At 35.0% G+C, this 21,937-nt stretch overlaps 1 protein-coding gene across 48 annotated transcripts in view; it reads right to left on the reverse strand.

Moving 5' to 3' along the window:
* RIMS1 (regulating synaptic membrane exocytosis 1) overlaps positions 1–21,937 on the reverse strand; it is a 477,545-nt gene that overhangs the window by 192,583 nt on the left and 263,025 nt on the right. For 3 of the 48 annotated variants that reach the window (XM_076003225.1, XM_012754042.3, XM_076003223.1), the window contains exon 1: positions 910–12,535. The exons of 33 other annotated variants lie outside the window; for them this stretch is intronic. In XM_076003225.1, the coding sequence (XP_075859340.1) occupies positions 910–1,054 (145 nt within the window). In that variant the 5' untranslated portion in view covers positions 1,055–12,535. Of the gene's footprint in view, positions 1–909; positions 14,849–21,937 lie in introns of those variants that run through there. 12 more of the 48 variants (XM_076003233.1, XM_076003232.1, XM_076003235.1 and 9 more) reach the window with 9 other exon arrangements.

A 21,937-nucleotide genomic window follows, 5' to 3' on the forward strand; every position in this document is an offset into this window, starting at 1 on the left:
ACCACATACTACAAGATTTCATATATAGTAACAAATGTCATTCAGTGGAGCCACTACCCATGTACAAGCAGGGAAAAAAATCCTAATTTCATTTTATCAATTCCAAAATTTATGTTAACAATATTTACTTATTTAAAACATTTCTACAACTCTGTCCATCTTGAGCCACATGCATCATTCATCTGGATTATATATTTCACAGCCTCAACTCAGCTGTGATTCCACAGCCACATAAAGACCAACACATTAATTTCCCTTGGGAGAGAACACATAAAACTAATATCAACAATTGCAATTTAGAGCTTGCTTCACATATACCATTTGACCTTGTGGTATTGTGGTCTAGGTCAAGGCCTGTGTTTGTGGAAAGGTTTCAGTTCCTTCACAAAAACTCAGGATCCATTATTTTGAGAAAGTGGCACAAGCTTCCTCTTTTTGAATCAATTTTCCACTAGTGATGACTGTAATTTGTCATATATCTCTCATTCTTTGTATTAGCATGAGCTACTTAAGCATGGAATACACTGACTACAAAACAAAACTCAAGCAAAATTAAGCAACTTGCTATTGTTTTCTTCTGATTTTCACAGAACATTGACTTCCTAATTTTTAAATCTTCCTTGACTTGGCTATTACACAAGAATATAAATCATAAATATAATGAATCATTTTATAATCTTTAAGACTATGTTGTAAACCCTATAATCTCATTTCAGAGAAGCAGACTAAAGATAAAGTTGGTAACTGGAAACTTTGCTTCATTTAGAAAATGGAATAAAATCTCTATGCACCTGACACACAGAAAATGGAAATATTTATACTGGAAAAACAGATATAGAGGGAATATTAAATATAGATTTGGGTATAACTAAAAAAAAAGAAGCGGGATGACCCTTGTCTGTCGCTTACCGGTACCTGCTCGTCGGGCCTCGATTTTTCTCTCTTCAGAAGCAATAGACCTCACTTCTTCCCACCCTTCTGAAGAGACAGGTATCCCAGGTGCACACATGACAGCAACCTTGCAAAGAAATCCAGCCTGGGAATTTTCAGACATGCTGTTTAAACCACTCTTTGCTGCTCAAGATCTTATCTAAGAAGAGTGTGAAGTGCCACCTCCATCACTCCGCTTAAAGCACTGAACAACAGGAGCAGCAGAAAATGGAAACTGAAAGAAAACATTGGTGTAAGCGTAAGAAACTCTCTTTGCATGACTGACTCAGGTCATTGCAGGCACTGTGCAGCTACCCGAAGGATTGCTTGGATAAAATACCGTACACAAGCTTCGGTGGGCCTGGTGGCGTGGAGACTGGTAGCATTTACTGAGGAGAAGCATATTGGCATCTCTGTTGGGTTTTAACCAGATCCACAGGATTCAGGAAATAAGCTCTCTGCCAGATGACACTATGCTCCTAGCCATTCCTTCTGTTTACTTATCGCCCAAATTACTCTAACTAGTGTCCTTTCTCCTGCTGTGAGCTTATTTGTGGAGAGGGCTAAATAAAGGATGTTTATGACAATGAAATGGCCATTAGCCCATAGAATGATTTCTTAAAACATAACTCTTCTGCTTTTGTTCAGTACTATTAAAATTAATTAAATGGAAGCATTTCTTATTATTATATCTTGACTTGAGAAGAAAAACACTTTCTTTCTGAAGAAATATTTGGAATTAGGCTGTCTTTGTATCTATTATATATTCTTTACATAGTATTTTTCTACTATTACAACTTTCCTCTTCCTATTGTTGTAAAAGAGGCAAATATTTACATATGTACACATACGCATATACACATATATATGTATGTATATATATATATATTTTGCTCTGGGAGTTTTTCCTACTATATGAAACATAGTACAACATTGGTAAACATTTTGAGAATATAAAGAGCTGTACCTTCTAATAGATGAGATGTATATTCCTACTTTATGAAAAAAATTAATTACATTTATAAAATTATTTATATTTGTCTTTACCTTAACTTCAGTCTTTTCACTAAAACAGTTACATGTAATTTTAACTTAAGCATATTTTTATGCAGATATAATTATTACTTTTTGGGATTTTAATACAGAGTATGTTGTAAATAGCAAAAATAATGCAATCACTCTGAATCGCATATATTTCATATTTCCTAAAGCATATTCATGTGCTTCAAAATGAATATGAGAGGTAACAAAGATGGATGGCATTAACAAGAGAATCAACCATTTATAGAAAGAGACATAGAGTATATGCCAAGATTGGCTTAGCTTGAAAACTAAATTTCTAAGTCACTAACCTAAGGCTTCTATTTTACCAAACTTTTTTTAAAAATTAAATTTTGGTACCAATAAGGCAGCAAGAAAATATAGATGAAAACCTATTCCAATCAAATGCTAAGACTTTTAAGGTTGGCGTACTAATCACACCTTAGAAATTCCTTTTTATTCCTCCATAGCCCCTGTAATTGAATATACAAATTACAAACCTCCAAGTACATTTTGGAGTAAAAATCAATACTATATTAACTTTCTAAGTTCCACATACCACCAGAATAGTACTGAAGTACTGTACAATAAATGCATATATTATTTCCAACTCTTCCCAAGTACTTTCAAAAGTTGAAAAACATCTCTACTCATCTATAGCTGACTTACTTAGGTAATGTGATCTGCTGCTAACAATCATATCTTATAAAAAACATATTACCATATAGATAAATATACCAAGCAATTTTAAATAATGAGGATGTCTAGATAATATACCTTTGATGAGATGTAGATCCAGCATATGATTCTTTATGAGGTTACAGAATGAAGACTGCCCAGGTGGAACTAAGCTGTATCGGCTATGTGAGCCCTCTGGATTGTATTAATGTACTGGCACTTAAGAATTAATAGCAGGATAAACTCTGAGCAAAAGAAGATTAATACATTGTCTTTTAATCGGTACATTTATAAATCTAAGATACTCTTAATAATACCAAGATTTTTAATATTTACAACCAGTAATAGAATAGCATATTAAGTTCAGGTTCAAGCACTTCCTGAAAGGTTTTCACTGACTAAACCCAATACACATTGATCTTTTCACTGTCCATTAACTTCCCTTTAGGTCTTCAAAGGAGAATCAGTCCTACATTGAACTTTATGCTTTTATTCATTGCAAGTTCCACTGATCCCTGCATGCATGCAGTCATAACTTCTTTTATCTAAAAATTCATAAATAGTGACTGTACTAAGAACTCGAGTAAAGGGAAGAAATATCTAGACAAGGCCTGTGCCTTGAAGGTTTAAATGATATTATTATTTCCATACTACAGATGAGGAAAGCAAGGCTTAGATATGATAAATGACATATCAAGTCAGCAGCAGAGCCAGAATTTGAATTCAACAAGAACAGTAACAATCAAAGCTATCAAGAACATTGCTTTAGGTCACCACTTCCTTAAATTTGGGGACTTTCACCTAGTATGTAGTACAAGGTTGTATTCTTGGTGGTTTGCGATTAAGGCAAATAAATCTACACCAAGTAAAATACATAGTATGCTATTGGCTTAGATGCTTCATGAGACTCTAATATAACTTTGCCATGCCTTGACCTCAGAATACCAGCTCATGAAGATGTTAGCAGATGGTTTACAATAAAAGGGCCCCTAATCAAATACATTCAGGTCACACTGCATATTCCACTCATTTCTACAACAATAACAATGCCCATTACCATTAAAGGTGGTAAGAAGCCCTGCATTAAGGACAGGCCAAATTTATTCGAGCATAAACACTTATTTATGGCAACACTTACTAAATCTATTATTGCTTTGCAGAAATACTAGTTGGAGAATTATTTGCATTATTAATACTGTTTATTCTGATTTGTTAAGATATCCTAAGGAGCAAGAAAGGGATAGAAATATTGGATGGATTCCATTTTATAGATTCAGAGTTGATGTTCAAGACGATGCTGTTCCTTTGGGTAGTTTCTTTAACAATAAGCACTGTTTCATGTCCTGATTTATCACTAGGATATCTGTGATTCTGTTCCCACAAAGCACCAGCCCAGCTATCTCCTTCCTGACCCACATGGATATGCTTTTGTGTCAAAGTCTTCCATTTATTCAATTCTATATAACCACACTGAAGCAACTGTCCTGAAAAAATAAAAAATAAATAAAACAAACAAAAAAAGCCCAACTGGCATATTCTAGGAAATTCTCACTGTATATATCTAGACACAGAATTAGTCAATATTCAAAAGACAACTTTGTGGAGTAAAAATAGCATGAAAGAAGACATGGTTAGTTTTGAAGACATGAAGATGAATAAAATATTAGGATTTGGGAAATTAATATATTTTACTTCAATCTTTTTCTGGGATTGAGAGCTTCTTTCATACTTGTAATTTCTTGAGTCATAAAGACCCAACTTATCTTTTATCATGATTTATAGGTTTCCCACAGGTGCTTTGGACACTAGAAGCAACTCTGACTATAAAATGTCCAGCTGGAAAAGTTTAAAAGGTGAAAAAGACTCAAAGTATTTGATGCTATCAAAGGGCCCAGGATCCCAACTCACTCTGAAATTCAAATGAACTGAAAGGCATAGGAATTAGTGTTTTCAACATTTAATAATGATATTTTTTATATTATATGAATATATCATATATGAATATAATATATGAATGTGAGCATCCAATGAATGCTTCTATTCTTTGTTTTACAGTGTGTTCGAGGACAAGCATGTTTGAAAGGGATCTTTAAGGTGAATTGGTTAGTACAACTTGCTTTGATCTGTGTTATCTTTTAAGGTAGGGAGCCCTAGGGCTTCCAGACCCTGACCCAACCACATGGAGAAATTGAGGCAATTACTGAGTATGGAATAAAGAGGGTCAGAATAGCAAATATGCCAACATGTCAGACAGTGGCAAAAAACGATCAAGGGTTGAGTATAGAACTTTTCAGAGAGAATATTTTTAGGGGGGTAGGGGAAAAGATTTGGGGGTAAGAAAGGGAGATCAAAAGAGAGAGAAAAGGTAAGTTTGTCTGTGTTTAACTTATAAAACTGACTCATCTACCACAGAATTGTGGCTTCAATTTATACTCTTTGACTGATCTTACACATTTCCTATAGGAGACCTAGCAAAGTAGCACAATTTGATATTGAATCCTTTTCATGGTGAGGAGATATTTAAAAGATAACTGGAAGTTGACCATTTCAACTTAAAGCTGGCACAAATGCTTTAGCCATTACTGTATTTATCTGTAAAAGATAGACATGTCGGAAGAAAAGGAAATCCAAAGTCAACATTTTGGCTCTCTGAGCAACATTTTTTAGAGTTTTCCTCTTCTTTGTAACTTAAGTAATTGGTTCTAGGGGACTAGGAAATGTTTGAGCTTAAAGCTAGACAGGAAAGGTATTACAAAATGAGGCATCAATGACCAAGGACTAAATTTAATGTTAATTTCTGTATTTTGGATTATACTACAATGTAGGCAACATAAATTTAGTCTACAAAATCCACCTAGGGAACAGAATGAAATTTCAATTTCTTTTACAAGAGATTTACTGTTTTTTTCAGCCAGAGTTCAGACAGAAACAAGGTTACTCATTTATCTGAGCTGTGTGAAGTGTTATATCCCTCCTCCTATTATTGTAGAGAAAGCACTGTCATGGTCCTTGCCTTATACAAAGATGACAGTTGCAATTTCCTGCATCTTATGAGAGTAAGGCTGTCATGGCCCTGTGTGGTTTAAAAACCCAGGCTCCCAGCCATTACAAGCCTTGATTCATCCAGAGATGTTTGTCATTCCACATACTATGGATCTGGTTTTCTCATTTTATTTCTGTCACTTGGGGATTCCTCTTTCATACAAACTCAGTTATGTCTTTTTTTTAAAGTTATTATCCATCATTTATAAGTTTTTCAAAGTGAAATTTGGTTTTGGTTTTTTGTTTGTTTTTAATTTCTTAGCTTAGGCAGCCATATAACACTATGGAACTAATTTCAAATGGTATCCTAGTTTAGCTTTTTTCCTTTGCTATGTTGGAAGTTTTAAATATGATTTGTAAGTTCAAAAGCTGTTAATGGAATATATTCATTTTTCTTTATAGAACTACAATTCAAATAAAGCTACTGGGTTAATGGTGCCTTCTTTATTATCTTGTTGCCCAAATTCCTAGCTTACAAGGTATCATCATGGATGTAAGATATTTTTCCACTGGAAAAAAACAACAAATTAAAGAAGTTAAGTAGAATATTAGGCAAAATATGACAAGAATGTTTTCTCAAATCTAGAGAAAACATAGTGGTGAGTGGCTGAAGCAATCCAGCTACTAAACGGGAGACCAGGTATGGGTAGAGGCAGCTGGAGCCACAATATCCTGTCCTACAGAGAGTGAAGAAGTCAGTCCCTGCCTGAAGCTCCACCAGTTAAGCAGGCTCAAAGTAATTTTAGTCAGTCTCTCAGGGTTGCCACTGGAAATGCGCTTGCAGCACTTTGACTTAGAAACAAAACACAGGCAACTATGGGAGAGAAAAAGTCTATGCTATATACCCAAACCGAATATCATTCAAGAAATGTTAACTAAAAGCATTTTACTACCCCTAGACTCTCACTGAGAGAAGGATATGGCCTAACAAGAAGAAAAGGCCATAAAGGATATGGCCTAACAAGAAGAAAAGAGAAGCAGAAAAGTGAGAAGTAGTAATGGTGAACAATGAAATCAGTAAAATATGCTAAATATGTTGGTAAAGAAAAATGAACTATAAAAATAATAACATTAACATCTATTTATATAAATGTTTAAACACAAGCTGGACAATTCCAGATAACAATACAGCAGAGCTCAAGTCCAGTACTGGTCCTGTTAATGGCCTGTTAAGGATGGGCAGCTCCACTGCCCTCCCTGCTTCCCCCGTCCATGGAAAAATTGTCTTCCGTGAAACTTACATATGGGGGGGGCAGGCAAGTGACAGGAGAGCAAGGGAAGGTTCATCTGTATTTACAGCCACTCCCCTGCCCATTGCTTGCATTACCGCTTGAGCTCTGCATCTCCCCCATTTCGAATACTTTTTTCAAGTCAAATGTGTCCCCAAATAAATATGCAACTTTTTATGGGAAGCTCATATTTTGTATTATGATACAAAATAAAAATTCTCATGGAAGAACCAGCACTTCATAATTATGAAGAGTCAGGTTTGAGATTTGACAGAAATCCTAAAAAACAATAACAATACTCAGGTGCCAATCCAGAACAATTAAATCAGAAGCTCTAGGCTTTGAAGTGATTATAATGTGCACTGAACTAGTATTATACTTCTCAAGAACAGGTATACATTAAAATAAATTGGAGGCGCTGCTCCACATTAACTAAATCAGAATGGCTTTTGGTGTGACATTGATACCTAATTTTTAAAAGCTCACAGGGAATTTTATAAATGCATCCAAATATGACAATCACTGATCTAATCCAACTCTCTCTCTCACTCTATTGCCTAAGGCTACCCAGTTCTTGACAGAACTAGGATTAAAACCTGTTCCCTTGACCTGTAACCCCTGCGCTCTGTGTTTTTAGACAACACAGGGCCATAACAGCTTTACTTTCCTAAGAGGCAGGAAATTGCAACTGGCATCTTTGTATAAGGCAAGGACCATGACAGTGCTTTCTCTACAATAATAGGAGGAGGGATATAACACTTCGCACAGCTCAGATAAATGAGTAACCTTGTTTCTGTCTGAACCCTGGCTGAAAAAAACAGTAAATCTCTTGTAAAAGAAATTGAAATTTCATTCTGTTCCCTAGGTGGATTTTGTAGACTAAATTTATGTTGCCTACATTGTAGTATAATCCAAAATACAGAAATTAACATTAAATTTAGTCCTTGGTCATTGATGCCTCATTCTATAATACCTTTCCTATCTAGCTTTAAGCTCAAACGTTTTCTAGTCCCCTAGAACCAATTACTTAAGTTACGAAGAAGAGGAAAACTCTAAAAAATGTTGCTCAGAGAGCCAAAATGTTGGCTTTGGATTTCCTTTTCTTCTGACATGGTTTCCTTTTCTTCCACAGGTCTGTAAGCTTACTGTTCCCAGAACAGTGTGTATCCCCTGTCTGTCATTATTCATGCCAGTCTCCCTGGCCAGAATGACACGTTGTTTCTTCCTGCCCAAATTTTACCCCAGCTTCAACATAAAACCTTACTACTTCACATCCCTCCTAGCTCCTGTAACACATATTATATATACATCCTGTGTGATGGCATGGATATAATATTTTGGAGCACTTGCTGTGTATCAGGTATGAGGCACACAGAGCCATGAATACATTTCCGATTTAATCTTTACAACTCCTGCGTGGGGTAACAGTAATTATTTCCAGTTTCCAAAATGACAGAACTTGAGGCTTACAGAGGAGGTTAAGTAACATGCCCAAGGTTATTAGTCTCTGGCTGTGCCTAAAATTATTTGTGTCCTCATGGTCTTGGATATCAAACTGTCTTCATAAAGTAACTACTCAATGAGAACCTTCATAATCTTATGTTTTCTATAGATAAACAACAGTGGAGACAAATGCCAAGCATCAGTATTCATCAGGTATGTATACAAACATATACAAGTCTTAGTCTCTTTCTTCCTATGAATTTTATTGTTATGGTTGAATCATATTCCCTCCAAACTCATTTCTTGAGGTCCTAACCCCTAAGATCTCAGAATGTAACTATTAAATCTATAAGAAAGGGAGAAAGGCCTGGAACAGATCCTTCCTTCATATCCTTCATATCCTTCCTTCATAACCAACTCTGCAAATACCTTGGTCTCAGACTTCTAGCTTCCAGAACTGTGAGAAAATAAATTTCTGTTGTTTATGCCACTCAGTCTGCAGTTCCCTGTTACAGCAGCCCAGAGAAACTAATACAATCTATCTCATGCGGTACACAGCAGCCTCAAAAGAGTTCACTGGAATTAAGATTAGATCTGACCTTTGGAATGAAACAGGTGCTTTTAAAAAAGATCCAACTACAAAAGTTAAGCTCGGTAGGTAGAACAAGATATTCAAAAAATATGGCTACAGGCAATAAATCTAGAATAACAGTAAAAAGCAGAGATACTCCATAATGTATGAAAAGGAATGATATGCAAGGTCATATCTGGATTTCCAATATAGTAGTTGACATTAATGAAGTCAGTTTCTAGGGATACAGCTTTTTTCTAACTCCAGGACAGGGATTAGTGAGGAAGCAAAAGCTTTATTTCTAGAGGGACTTAGGCAACAGAATCAGACTCATTCAGTAGGATCCAGGGACATGGATCTAATAACCAAAACTAGATACAAATCTGGGACCTGGTCTCAGGAATATGTTAGAAGCTAGATTGCTAGGATTGGACTCAGACTGCAGACAAACAAGTAGTAGAACTGACTAAATACTACTCCTCAGAAGGTTGGGCTAGAGCTGGGGACAAAATGAGTTTCAAGCTCTCCCAGCTGCAAAGAGAAAAAGGCTACAAGGGCAGGGAATCAAGATCTCAATATCCACAATTTTTCCCTCTTTGTTCAATAGTGTGTGAAAGGAGAGAATTTTTGTTTGCTGTTGAAATCTCTCCCAGGTCTGAGATTCTGTTATTCTGTTAAATTGAACCAAAAGTAAGGACAATGTTTTCATTCACTGGATAAAATGGGTCAAAAACACTGCAGTATGATTCTGCATTTTAAAAGGATACTGAAGAACAACTTACTGAGATAAAATAGGTGACAATGAAACCTTCAATATCAAAGTTTTTTTCTAAATTAACTCTGAAGCATAAATGTTTCCCCTTAAAATGACTTTTAGTGACACATCTTTTAAAACATCCTATATTAAAATGGTAAGCATATATTACATGTAAAATGTGTATGATTATATTTGAAAATGCAGCCCTCTTAATTTAGTTTCTCCTGATTCAAGAATAGAAATTTCTCTCAGATGTAACTAAATGACTAATATTTCTTGCTATGGACTAATTTGGAAGAAATATTATTGGATATAATCATGTTAGATTTATAGACTTAATTTCTTTCCTTTTTATAGAACTTATGTTTAGTCATAACTCCTGTTTTAGAACCAAGGAGATTTTTCAGTCGTTTATATATTAAGCAGAAATTGAAACTAAAAATTCAGCCTCTCATCATGATGATTTCCAAATTTTTCTTAACTCATATTCTTAGAAATTAGAAATTTTAGCATGTTAGCTCAGACCACACACACACACACACACACACACACACACACACACACACACACAGAGTTATTTGTGGTCTATCTCTTCTCAAGATTTAACTCGCACAGATGATTAAAACAGCTAATGTCCATTCCATATCCACTGTAAGAAGAAATTAGTTCTTCTAATTTCTTCTCTCTGTCTCTCTGTCTTTCTGTCTCCCTCTGAGACATTTAAACTAAAGTACCTAACACTCAAAATCAAGCATCTCTCTCAGTAGTTGAGAAGAATTAAATTTATCTTTCCCTCGGCAATGCCAGACAGTGGCAGCTCTTCTCTTTTATGCCTATTCTCAACCCTGTCTTTTGTAATACCAAAAAAAAAATCGGTCCAGGTAAAACTGTTGGGCATTAATGCTAAATGTCAACCTGTCCAACTGTCGACCTGCTGTTCTATAGCAATCTCTTTCTTCTGCTTAGATTAACAGAGCAAATTAAAGAAGACACTACATGAAAGATTTAGTTGAAAGTTAAGAAGTGGAGGTAGAGGTCTCTAAAAGTATGTTCATCAGCCTATGAGGGAAAGGGGTCAAGGTAGATGTACATAAAAGGAAAAAGCATGAAAGAAATGAGGTGGGTTCTTTACAGAGAGCTACCGAGGAAGGCAGGAGCTTTGTTCTAATCAACATATTCCTAAAGCATGGTAAGTGTCTGTCATGTAGTGGAAATGCAAGGAAAAGTTTATGTAGAAAGAGAAATTAATACAAAAGGCAAAGCCAGTGTTGTTATAGTTCCATGTGGACCCACTATTGTTTTGAGGTTCTGATTGCTAAAATATGGAAGGCCCCAAATATGATTGCTAAAATATGGAAGACATTGAAATTGATTGCTTGTAAATGAGTTTATTCTAAAAATTGAAAATCAATAAGCAGCTTTTATAATATTATTACATGTAAATATTCAAGAACCAAATAAAAATCAATAATATGCAGGAGTTAAATTTCCCTTTCTATAGATGTACTGTCAGGGTTCCTGTTCACTCAGAAGAAACTATACTAAGTTAATAGTCAAATGGACCATATTAATTACTTAAAATTATGTCACATTTTTGCTTGCTTCATATTTGAACCATAATTTTCTTTTGAACAGTTTAATTTTTTATCAATTTCTAATTTCTCCTTTTTACTGTGGAAAGAATATACAGCCTTTCTTCACCAAGTCAATGATGTCATGTAACTCATTAGTCATTGGATAATTCTTGGAATCCATGACATTCTTCCTAATAAACATAGTCTTTTTGGAGCCTCCTGGAAATGATCTCCAGTTTTAATTTGGACAAACTGCTTTCTGCACACCAATGTCATCCAGGGATTTCTCTGTACTGGATTTCTAAGTTAGCTCCACTATTTCTTGTTTATTTGTCCCAATTTTATGATTATTATTCTCAGTTTTTTTGAAAGTTATCCTTAAATAACTTTCTCAGAAGAAGAATGAAGAGTAGATTTTCTGAAAACTTGGTGTTGATTGATGGTTTAGATCTGTATAGGACTGTAGTTTCAAAATGACTTTGCTCAGAATTTTTCTCTGTATATTTTGTTTTATTCTAATTTTTTAATTGATACATAATATTTGCACACAATTATGGGGTACGTATGTTTTGTTACAGCATAAGATGAGTAATGATCAAGTCAGGGTATTTTGAATATCCATCACCTTGTACAGTTATCATTCCTATGTATCAAGAACATTTTAAGTCCTCTCTTCCAGCTATTTTGAATTATAAAATACATTGTTATTAACTATAGTCATTCTACTTTGCTATCTAACATTATATCTTATTCCTTCTATCTAATTGTTTGTATCCATTAATTGTCCTCTCTTATCCCCTGCCCCACCACATACATACTCTTCCCCACCTCTGGTAACTATCGTTCTACTGTCTACCTCCATGAGATCAATTATTTTAGCTCTTACATATGAATAAGAACATGCATTGCTTTTCTCTCTGTGCTTGACTTATTTCACTTAACATAATGACCTCTAGTCCTACCCATATTGATGCAAATGACAGAATTTAATTTCTTTTTATGGCCTAAGAGTATTCCACTGTGCATATATACATTTTCTTTATCCATTCATCCATTAATGGGCACTTAGGTTGATTTCATATCTTTGCTATTAAGAATAGTGCTACAATAAACTTGAGATGCAGGTATCCCTTTGATATTCTGATTTCCTTTCCTTTGGATAAATACCCAATAGTGGGATTGCTGGATCATGGGGTAGTTCTATTTTTCTGAAAAATCTTAGAATTTTGGAGGCATTAATCAATATAATTCTAGATTATATTATATTTTAATATTTAAAAAAATATTTTACCGGCCGGGCGCTGTGGCTCACGCCTGTAATCCTAGCTCTTGGGAGGCCGAGACGGGCGGATTGCTCAAGGTCAGGAGTTCAAAACCAGCCTGAGCAAGAGCAAGACCCCGTCTCTACTATAAAATAGAAAGAAATTAATTGGCCAACTGATATATATATAAAAAATCAGCCGGGCGTGGTGGCGCATGCCTGTAGTCCCAGCTACCTGGGAGGCTGAGGCAGAAGGATCACTCGAGCCCAGGAGTTTGAGGTTGCTGTGAGCTAGGCTGACGCCACGGCACTCACTCTAGCCTGGGCAACAAAGTGAGACTCTGTCTCAAAAAAAAAAAAATATTTTACCAGAATATCTGTGTGTTTGGTTTGGAAAGTTGCCCTGGGGATAGAAGTTAGGCATTTTAGGGTGTACTAAACTTGTCCAAGATGTGTATCATTTTGTTCTGCCTGTCTTTTAAGCACTCTTCTGCTCTTGAATTATCTCCAACTCCTGAGCTCAAGCAATCCTCCTGTCTCTGCTTCCCAGAGTGCTAGGATTACAGGCATGAGCCACCATGCCCGGACAAGATCCTTTTAATATGAGTTGTCATTGTACAACTTCCAGGGTCAATGTGTCTTGGTTTAACTTGTCTTTTGCAGTTCATTCTGTTGATGTTCTTCCTGTCTCATAGACTTTGTTCATTCATGTTTAATATTGGGCACGGGGTAGCTTTTTGTGGGTAGTCAGTGAAAGTTTCCATGTAAATCTTTTTAACTAGGCTGCTCTAGTAGACACGGTGTCTCTGACATTTGTGAACAAATAGAGTATGTAAGCTAGGAGCCTTTACTTTAGGGTGAGTAAGGAGTAAAGCTCAACTTTAGGATGGTAAGGGTAGGGGTCCTAGAATGGGGAGGCACCTACTTCAGTTCTATGGTTTTAGCTCAAGCAGTCCATAGAATTTCTTCTTGATTTTTAATTAGAAATTAAATGTTGGGCTTTCACTGTGTATAAGGTGGAAAAGAGGATGGGGGAATGATAAGAAGAGTGAAGACAAAGAGTGTGCTACAGTTGTTCTGTCAACATAAATTGAATTAATCTGCCAACCTCAAGCTCTCCACTCCTCACTTCCAATTCCATTGATTCTGATGTCTCTGAGCCAGAAGTCTCCACGAGATGTTTCATAGCAGATACTTTCTCCTCCACCATCACACCATCTTGCCTACTTGGCAAGCTCTTATGCCCAAAAGCAGGATACAACTTTCTTTCCATCTTCTATAAACATCTCATCTACTTACAGTTCACCTCCTTTTCTCTTCACTTTTATGAGTATTTTATTGGGGTTTCACAACATAAGAAAAACAAATTCTGAGATTTGACAGCTATATGAAGACAAAACTCCTTTTAAGTCATAATTGTTTTAAGGTTAAAAATGTTTAAATATCTGTAGCCAAATTCTTACCACAGACCCTGAGTTTATCTTTAGGCATCCTGTCTCTCTATAAAGTCCCCAGATACAGTTCTCTGGCTAGCCAATTGAAAGTGCCCTGAGGGCAGGAAGCATGGCTAACTCCATATCTATCTATCTATCATTTATTTATCTATATCTATATATTTATCTATGTATATGTATGTGTGTTTATTTAATCTCTGTACCTCTAGAACCTAGCACAGAGTATCTGCAATGTAGTAGGTTCTTATAGATGTTTATTAAACCAATTAATACATGAATAAATGAACAGCAGCCAAATTTTTGAACTGAAAACTCTCTCAAGGTTATAAGAAAAACCACTAGGACCATGAAAAACATGCAAAATGAATTGTTTGCTCTCAAGAAAGGGAAATAAATTAATAATGTCTGGTCAAAATTACAAGTACTGTGTGAGCAATAGGCATGGTACTGCTGTAGCCCATAGAGGATACTCCTAATACTTTTAGTTTAAGGACTAAAGAACTATACAAAGCATTGCATGAATAAGTTATATTTAAAGAATTTAGTACCTGATTTTTGCAAGGGTTCTCAACTTTTGTTCCTGATTCCCCAATGATTAAGTTGTCAGGTACCCAACTTAGCAGGCAATTGTTCATTGCCCATGACCTACAACTGATCCCCTGATACTGTCTTTGTCTTTAGGGGGAAAAGTTACACCTGTTATTAACAAATTAACTGCTATATGAGTTGTATTTAACTCATGCTAGTTTTGAGCCCAGTGCCTCATGAAGCAAAACCTGCGCAAAACCCTGCAGTTGGTTCATGAAAATCTTACTTGTTCATGTTCTTATTGTTACAATTAATATTAACAAATTAATTTTAAAAACATGGATTAAATAAAAGTCAATAAATATCATTTTGCATTACATTTTTCATTAAATCAGAAGGGATTATTTTGTTTTCGAAGTTTTTATTCTATTTCATAATAAAACACCGTGGCCCCAAAGAAAAACAATTTTTTTCTAGTGTGGCAGTCAATGTGTTAAGGATTCTTGGTATTAGTCAACTACTTATTGTTTTATGCCCTTGCAGGTATCATTTCTTAGACTAATTCAAATACCACATGCTTCCCAAAGAACTGCTAAATACCACCGAGCAGTAACAGTTACACACGAACCAGTCAGCCCTTGTTATACAAGTTAACATTGGAAGTCATTTACAAAGCATTTTAAAAGTTCAAAAGCACAATTAATTTGCGTTGTAATTTTTCAGTTTACTCAAAGTCAGCAAGAAGGAAAAGACAAAGGAGGAAGGAAATCCTGTTATTCAATGTCAGGCTCTTCTTCCAACGCATTTGGTTTAGGACTTACACATTAAGCTCCTTGTAAATATAAGTGGCTTGCACCCTTGGATCAAGGCAGCAATGTTTCTATGTTTTTTTCCCAGAATTGGCACCATTTCTTTGTCTCTTCTACATTGACATCATCTTGGTTTCCTTCTCTACTCTTAGTCCTCTTCACTCAATTCCTGAGGGGCACAGATCTTCACTGGGCCTTAACCCAACAGATTGTATTACACGTTTCATTTAAATTCAACTGCTATATTATAAGCAAGATTTAGTTCACTATTTTCTGTTTTTCTTCCATGTACAGAGATTTATATTAGTTAATATTTATAAGTTAAGAGATAAGAGATGTCTAATTTTTCCCACTTGGCAATAGCAACATGAGCAGCATTCATTTTTAAAACATGGTAGTTGACCTCAATTTTTAGATAAGCCCACTAGACAGAGGTGACTGTTAATCTGTGTGTGTTGATGGAATTAAACTATATGTAAAAGATTATATTGAATATTAAAAGGCTGTGTTATCTTTCTGATGCCACTTTGACCAGGTTGTCTTTTTTGTGGAATAGTTGAACACATAGCAAAATTGTATCAATATATCAGGGAGAAATGGCCCTTTGAGGTATTTTATTTTATTTTATTTTTATTTCAGCATTTCATGGGGGGAGGTATTTTATTAAATTGTATTATACTGTGTAATTATTCTTTACTGCTTATTTTTCCCAATAGAATGTAAGTTCCATGTGGTGGGGGAGCATATTCATTTTTTTAACATTAGTAAATTCATAGAAAATGCTAAGCATATATTTGTTAATAAATATAAAAACCAACTCAGCATAAATGTAAAATATGAATAATTATATAAATGAAAAAAATAGTATACATATCTTAAGTAGTAACTATATGCCAGGTAAATTGCTACATTTTTAATTTATATGTGTAAATGATAAATTGAACAAGAAAATGCCTGGAATCCAGTCAAAATGCAACTTTAGTCTTTTACTGCCCTTTTAAATTTTATTCCAAATAAAATTATCTTCCTCCATCCAAATAATCTTCCTCCATCCTCAAACTTACAATTCTCTTTTAAGAAATCTCTTTCCAAATCTTCCTTTTCCTTCTCACTCCACTGGAGCCTGTCAGATACAAACCTGATTCTCTTACCTTTTCTTTTTATATTATAGATATGGTTGATTATCTCACACTCATTACGATCTTAGATAGTAATGGTGTAAGTACCACAGGCAAAATCAAGACAGGAAGAATAGTAATTTAGCATCCTATTATATGTGCATCATCTTATCCAAACCACTCAACAATTTTATGAGTTAGATACTTTTATCTCCATTCTGCCAATAATAAAATGAAGATTTATGGAGGTTAAGTAACTTGTGTAGGGTCACAGGGTGCTGGAGATCAGCATGGTTGGTTCCTCAGATCACCCTAAGTAAGCAACAGTGGGGTTTGGTAATAAGGTTATAACTATCACAGATGGTGTCATTTCTAATTAGGTTTGAAATAGGAAAATGTCTATACTACATTGATAGAAGGTATGTTCTTTATAGTTAGTGTTTTATTTTGTAAACGCTGAGTTGAGATTGGTTAAAAGTTTTAGAGTAGGATGACCACTTTGACTACAGTATATCAAAAAATTTACTTGAGAATGAGATTAATTATAATTTAAGAGAAAACAAGTTGTCTATATCACGTAAATGCATATGTGATGTCTCTGTGTTCCCAGATGCACAGGTTTAACACTATCTTCAAGGGTGTGTACATCCCAAGTGGTCACCGAAGTCTTCAGAATGATAAATTACCAAGGAGGAGAGATAGCGTTTACAGACAACAGATTCCTTACATCACACCAACTCTATCCCTCCAGTTACCCATGCTGATAGGCAGGTTTTCTTTCATCATCCGTTACTATTGTATATAGTTTTGGAATTCAATTCTGTCTGATTCCATGCCCACATGATCTGTAATACATATTTAATAAGAGCTGGTGTAAACACATATCTATCCCATCAAGAGCTATGCGGACACCAATTGAACACATCTATTTACATTTTTATTTAACATCTACTATATTACTTCAGGTGAAAAATGTGTTCATAAAACATGAAAGGCATGAAAGGCAGTCAAGAGAGTCCACTCATCATCTGATTTTTAAAAGCCAGTACACAAAATACAACTTACCAAAAGAAGTCATCAGAACATGAGTGCAAAGAGACAAATTGATCCCATATACATATCCTAAAGATACCTCTTTCAAGTTGAGCTACAGTACTAATAATCATAGAATAAGCTTAATCATTCTTATATGTACCATGAGATAGTCTGTGTGTGTGTGTATGTGTGTGTGTGTATGAGGGAACATATGTACATGCAATTTGGAGAGAGAGAATGAGGAAGAAAAGTGGTAATTTAATAAAATTTATAATATTTAGTTTATAATGGTAGTAATTATAAAGCTAGACAAAAACTGTAAACACTGTCCCTCAAAATACAAATTCACTAAGAAATTCCAAAGGACCCCAACACTACCACAAGGATAATGATAAGCACCATCAAAATTAGGAATGTGGCCAGTTTAAATATGAAAGATCAGCAACAAAGTGAGGAGAATCTTTAAAACAGATACATAATTTTAATATTTAATTGAAGTATTTTCTAGACAAGCACTATCTAATGGGACTTGTTGTGGTGATTGCTTTTGAGCACTTGAAATGTGGATAATGCAATTGAGGAACAGAATTTTTAAGTTTATTTAATTTTAATTAACAAATATAAATAGCTACATATGGCTACGGTATTGTATAGTGCAGATTTAGATGGAAAAAAGGCCATGCAGTATTCCAAAACTTTTCAAATATGAGCTTCATATCTCAAAGTTACTATCCAAAACACAACACATAACATCTTACATGATATAATATTTGTGAAATATACAGCTGACCCTTGCACAACGTAGGAGTAAGGGGCATGGAACCCAACACAGTTGAAAATCCACATATAACTTTGGACTCCCCCAAAATTTAACTACTAATGGCCTGCTGTTCACTGGAAGCCTTAATGAAAATATAAACATATTTTTTCTGTGATATGTATTATATACTGCATTCTCTTCTTTAATAGTGACTACCTTTAATTTAATGTCAGACACTGCTCTCTAAGCACACTTTATGCATGGCTCCATTTAATCATTTTTCTATTTCAAAATATTAAGGGGGAACAAATATTTTTCGTTATATGTATCACTTTTGTAATTCTTGAGCCACAGCGAGAGGTATGCCTATCCCCACTTGATTTCCATTGAATTTTACTTCCCTCAGTGCATTTGTGCTCATTGGTTAGTTCCAATTTAATAGTGAGTACATATGGTGTTTGTTTTTCCAATCTTGAGACACTTAACTTAGGAAAATGGTCTCCAGTTCCACCCAAATTGTTACAAAAGGCATTAATTCATACTTTTTTATGGCTGAGTAGTACTCTATGCTATACGTATACCACATTTTATTAATCTATTCATGAATTGGTAGGCACTTGGGTTGATTCCACATCTTTCCAATTGTGAATTTTGCCACAGTAAATATTCAAGTTCAGTTGTCTTTTTGATAGAAAGACTTCTTTTACTTTGAGTAGATCCCAGTATTAAGATTGCTGGATTAAAGGGTGGGTCTACTTTTAGTTCTTTGAGGAATCTCCACACTGTTTTCCATAGAGGTTGTAATGTTTTGCAGTCCCATCAACAGTGTACAAATATTCCTTTTTTTCTGCATCCACACCAGCATTTATTGTTTTTGGATGTTTTAAAAAAAGCCATTCTAGGCCGGGCACTGTGGCTCACGCCTGTAATCCTAGCTCTTGGGAGGCTGAGGCGGGCGGATTGCTCAAGGTCAGGAGTTCAAAACCAGCCTGAGCAAGAGCGAGACCCCGTCTCTACTATAAATAGAAAGAAATTAATTGGCCAACTGATATATATATAAAAAATTAGCCGGGCATGGTGGCACATGCCTGTAGTCCCAGCTACTCGGGAGGCTGAGGCAGGAGGATCGCTTGAGCCCAGGAGTTTGAGGTTGCTGTGAGCTAGGCTGACGCCACGGCACTCACTCTAGCCTGGGCAACAAAGTGAGACTCTGTCTCAAAAAAAAAAAAAAAAAAAAAAAAAAAAAGCCATTCTAACAGGGTTAAGGTGATATCTCATTATGGTTTTAATTTGCATTTCCCTGACAATTAGTGACACTGAGCACTTTTTTATATGTTTATTGGTCATTTGCATATCTTATTTTGAAAAGCTTTTGTTCATATCTTTTACCCACTTTATAATGGGGTTGTTTATTTTTTTCTGGCTGATTTTCTTGAGTTCTTTCTACATTCTGGCTGTTAGCCTTTTACTGGATATATAGTTTATGAATATTTTCTCCCATTCTATAAGTTGTCTATTTTCTCTGTGGATTATTTCCTTAGCTGTGCAGAAGCTTTTCAGTTTAATCAAATTACATTTATTTATTTTTGTTGGTGGTGTGATTGCCATTGGGGTCTTATTCATAAATTCACTGCCTATGCTGGTATCTAGAAAAGCTTTCCTACATACATTTTCCTCTACAATTCTTATAGTTTCATGCCTTGTATTTAAGTCTTTTATCCATCTTGAATTAATATTTAAGAGTCCCGTTTCATTCTTCTGCATATGGCTATCCAATTTTCCTAGAATCATTTATCAAATAGGGCTTTTTTCCCCCAGTGTTTGTTGTTGTCAGCTTTGTCAAAAATCAATTGGCTGTTGATGGGTAGATTTATTAATATATGTGAATTCTCCATTCTGTTACATTTGTCTATGTCTCTATTTTTGTAGCAATACCATACTGTTTTGGTTACTATAGCCTTGTAGTATAGATTGGGGTCTGGTAATGTGATGTATTCAGATTTGTTCATTTTCCTAAAGAAATGCTGTGGCTCCACAGGGTCTTTTCTGGTTCCAAACAATGCACAGAATTATTTTTTCTAGGTTTGTGAAGTATGACATTGGTATTTTGATGGAGATTGCATTAAATTCATAAAGTACTTTGGGCTATATGGACATTTTAACAATGTTGATTCTGGCAATCCATAAGCATGATATGTATTTCCATTTTTTGGTGTCATCTGCTACTTTTTTCCTCAATGTTTTGTAGTTCTCCTTGTAGATACCTTTCACCTCCTTGGTTAAGTATATTTCTAGATATTTTATTTTCTTTGTGGCTATTTTGAATAGTATTGAGTGTTTGATTTGACTTTCAGCTTGACTGTTAATGGTTAAGAAATGCTACTGATTTACGTACGTTGATTTTGTATCCTAAGATTTTACTAAATTTGTTTATCAAATCCAGGAGTCTGTTGGTGAAGTCATTGGGGTTTTCAAAGTATAAGATCATGTCATCAGCAAAGAGCAATAGTTTGACCTCCTCTTTCCCAATCTGGACACACTTTATCTCTTTCTCTTGCCTGATTGCTCTGGCTAGGACTTCCAAAACTATGTTGAATAGAAGTGGTGACAGTGGGCACCCTTGTCTTGTTCCAGTTCTTAGGAGTAATGTTTCAACTTTTCCCCATGCAGCATGATACTGGCTGTGGGTTTGTCATAGATAGCTTTTATAATTTTGAGATGTGTTCCTTTTATGCCTTGTTTGTTGAGGGTTTCGTGTAAGGGTGCTGAATTTTGTCAAATACTTTTTCTGCATCAATTGAGAAGATCATATGCTCTTTGCTTTTGCTTCTGTTTATGTGGTGAATCACATTTATTCATTTCCATGTGTTGAATCACATTTATTCATTTCCATGTGTTGAATCACATTTATTCATTTCCATGTGTTGAATCATCCTTGCATTCCTGGGGTGAAGCCTATTTGGTCATGGTGGATTACTTTTTGATGTGCTGCTGAATTCTGCTAGTATTTTATTGATGATTTCTGCATCTGTATTCATAAAAGGTATTGGTCTGTGATTTTCTTTTTTTGTGGTGTCCTTTCCTAGTTTTAGTATCAAGGTGATACTGGATTCATAGAATAAGGTAGGGAGAATTCCCTCCTTCTCCATCTCATGGAATAATTTCTGTAGTATGGGTACTAGCTCTTATTTATAGGTCTGGAAGAATTCAGCTGTGAATCCACCTGGTCCAGGCCTTTGTTGGTTGGAAAATAAACTAAATCTGCTTGGATTTTGTTGTTCATTATTGGTCTGTTCAGGAATTCTATTTCTTTCTGATGGAATCTTGAGAGATTGTATCTTTCCAGGAATTTGTGCATTTCCTCTACATTTTCTAGTTTACGTACATAGAGCTTTTGATAGTATTCATTGATTATGTTTTATATCCTTATGGCATCAGTTGTAATGTCTCATTTTTCATTACTCATTGAGGTTATTTGCTCCCTTTCTATTCATGGTTAATCTAGCAAGTGGTCTGTCAATTTTGTTTATCTTTTCAAAAAGCCAACTTTTTATTATGTTGTTTTGTTTCTGTATTATTTTTTTGTTTTCCATTTCATTTTGTTTTGCTCTGACCTTTGTTATTCCTTTTCTTCTTTCAGATTTTGGTTTGGTTCACTCTTCTTTTTCTAGTTCTGTGAGATGTGACATTAAGTTGTTAATGTGTGA

Source organism: Microcebus murinus, chromosome 5 (genome assembly GCF_040939455.1).
Source record: "Microcebus murinus isolate Inina chromosome 5, M.murinus_Inina_mat1.0, whole genome shotgun sequence".
NCBI lineage: Eukaryota > Metazoa > Chordata > Mammalia > Primates > Cheirogaleidae > Microcebus > Microcebus murinus.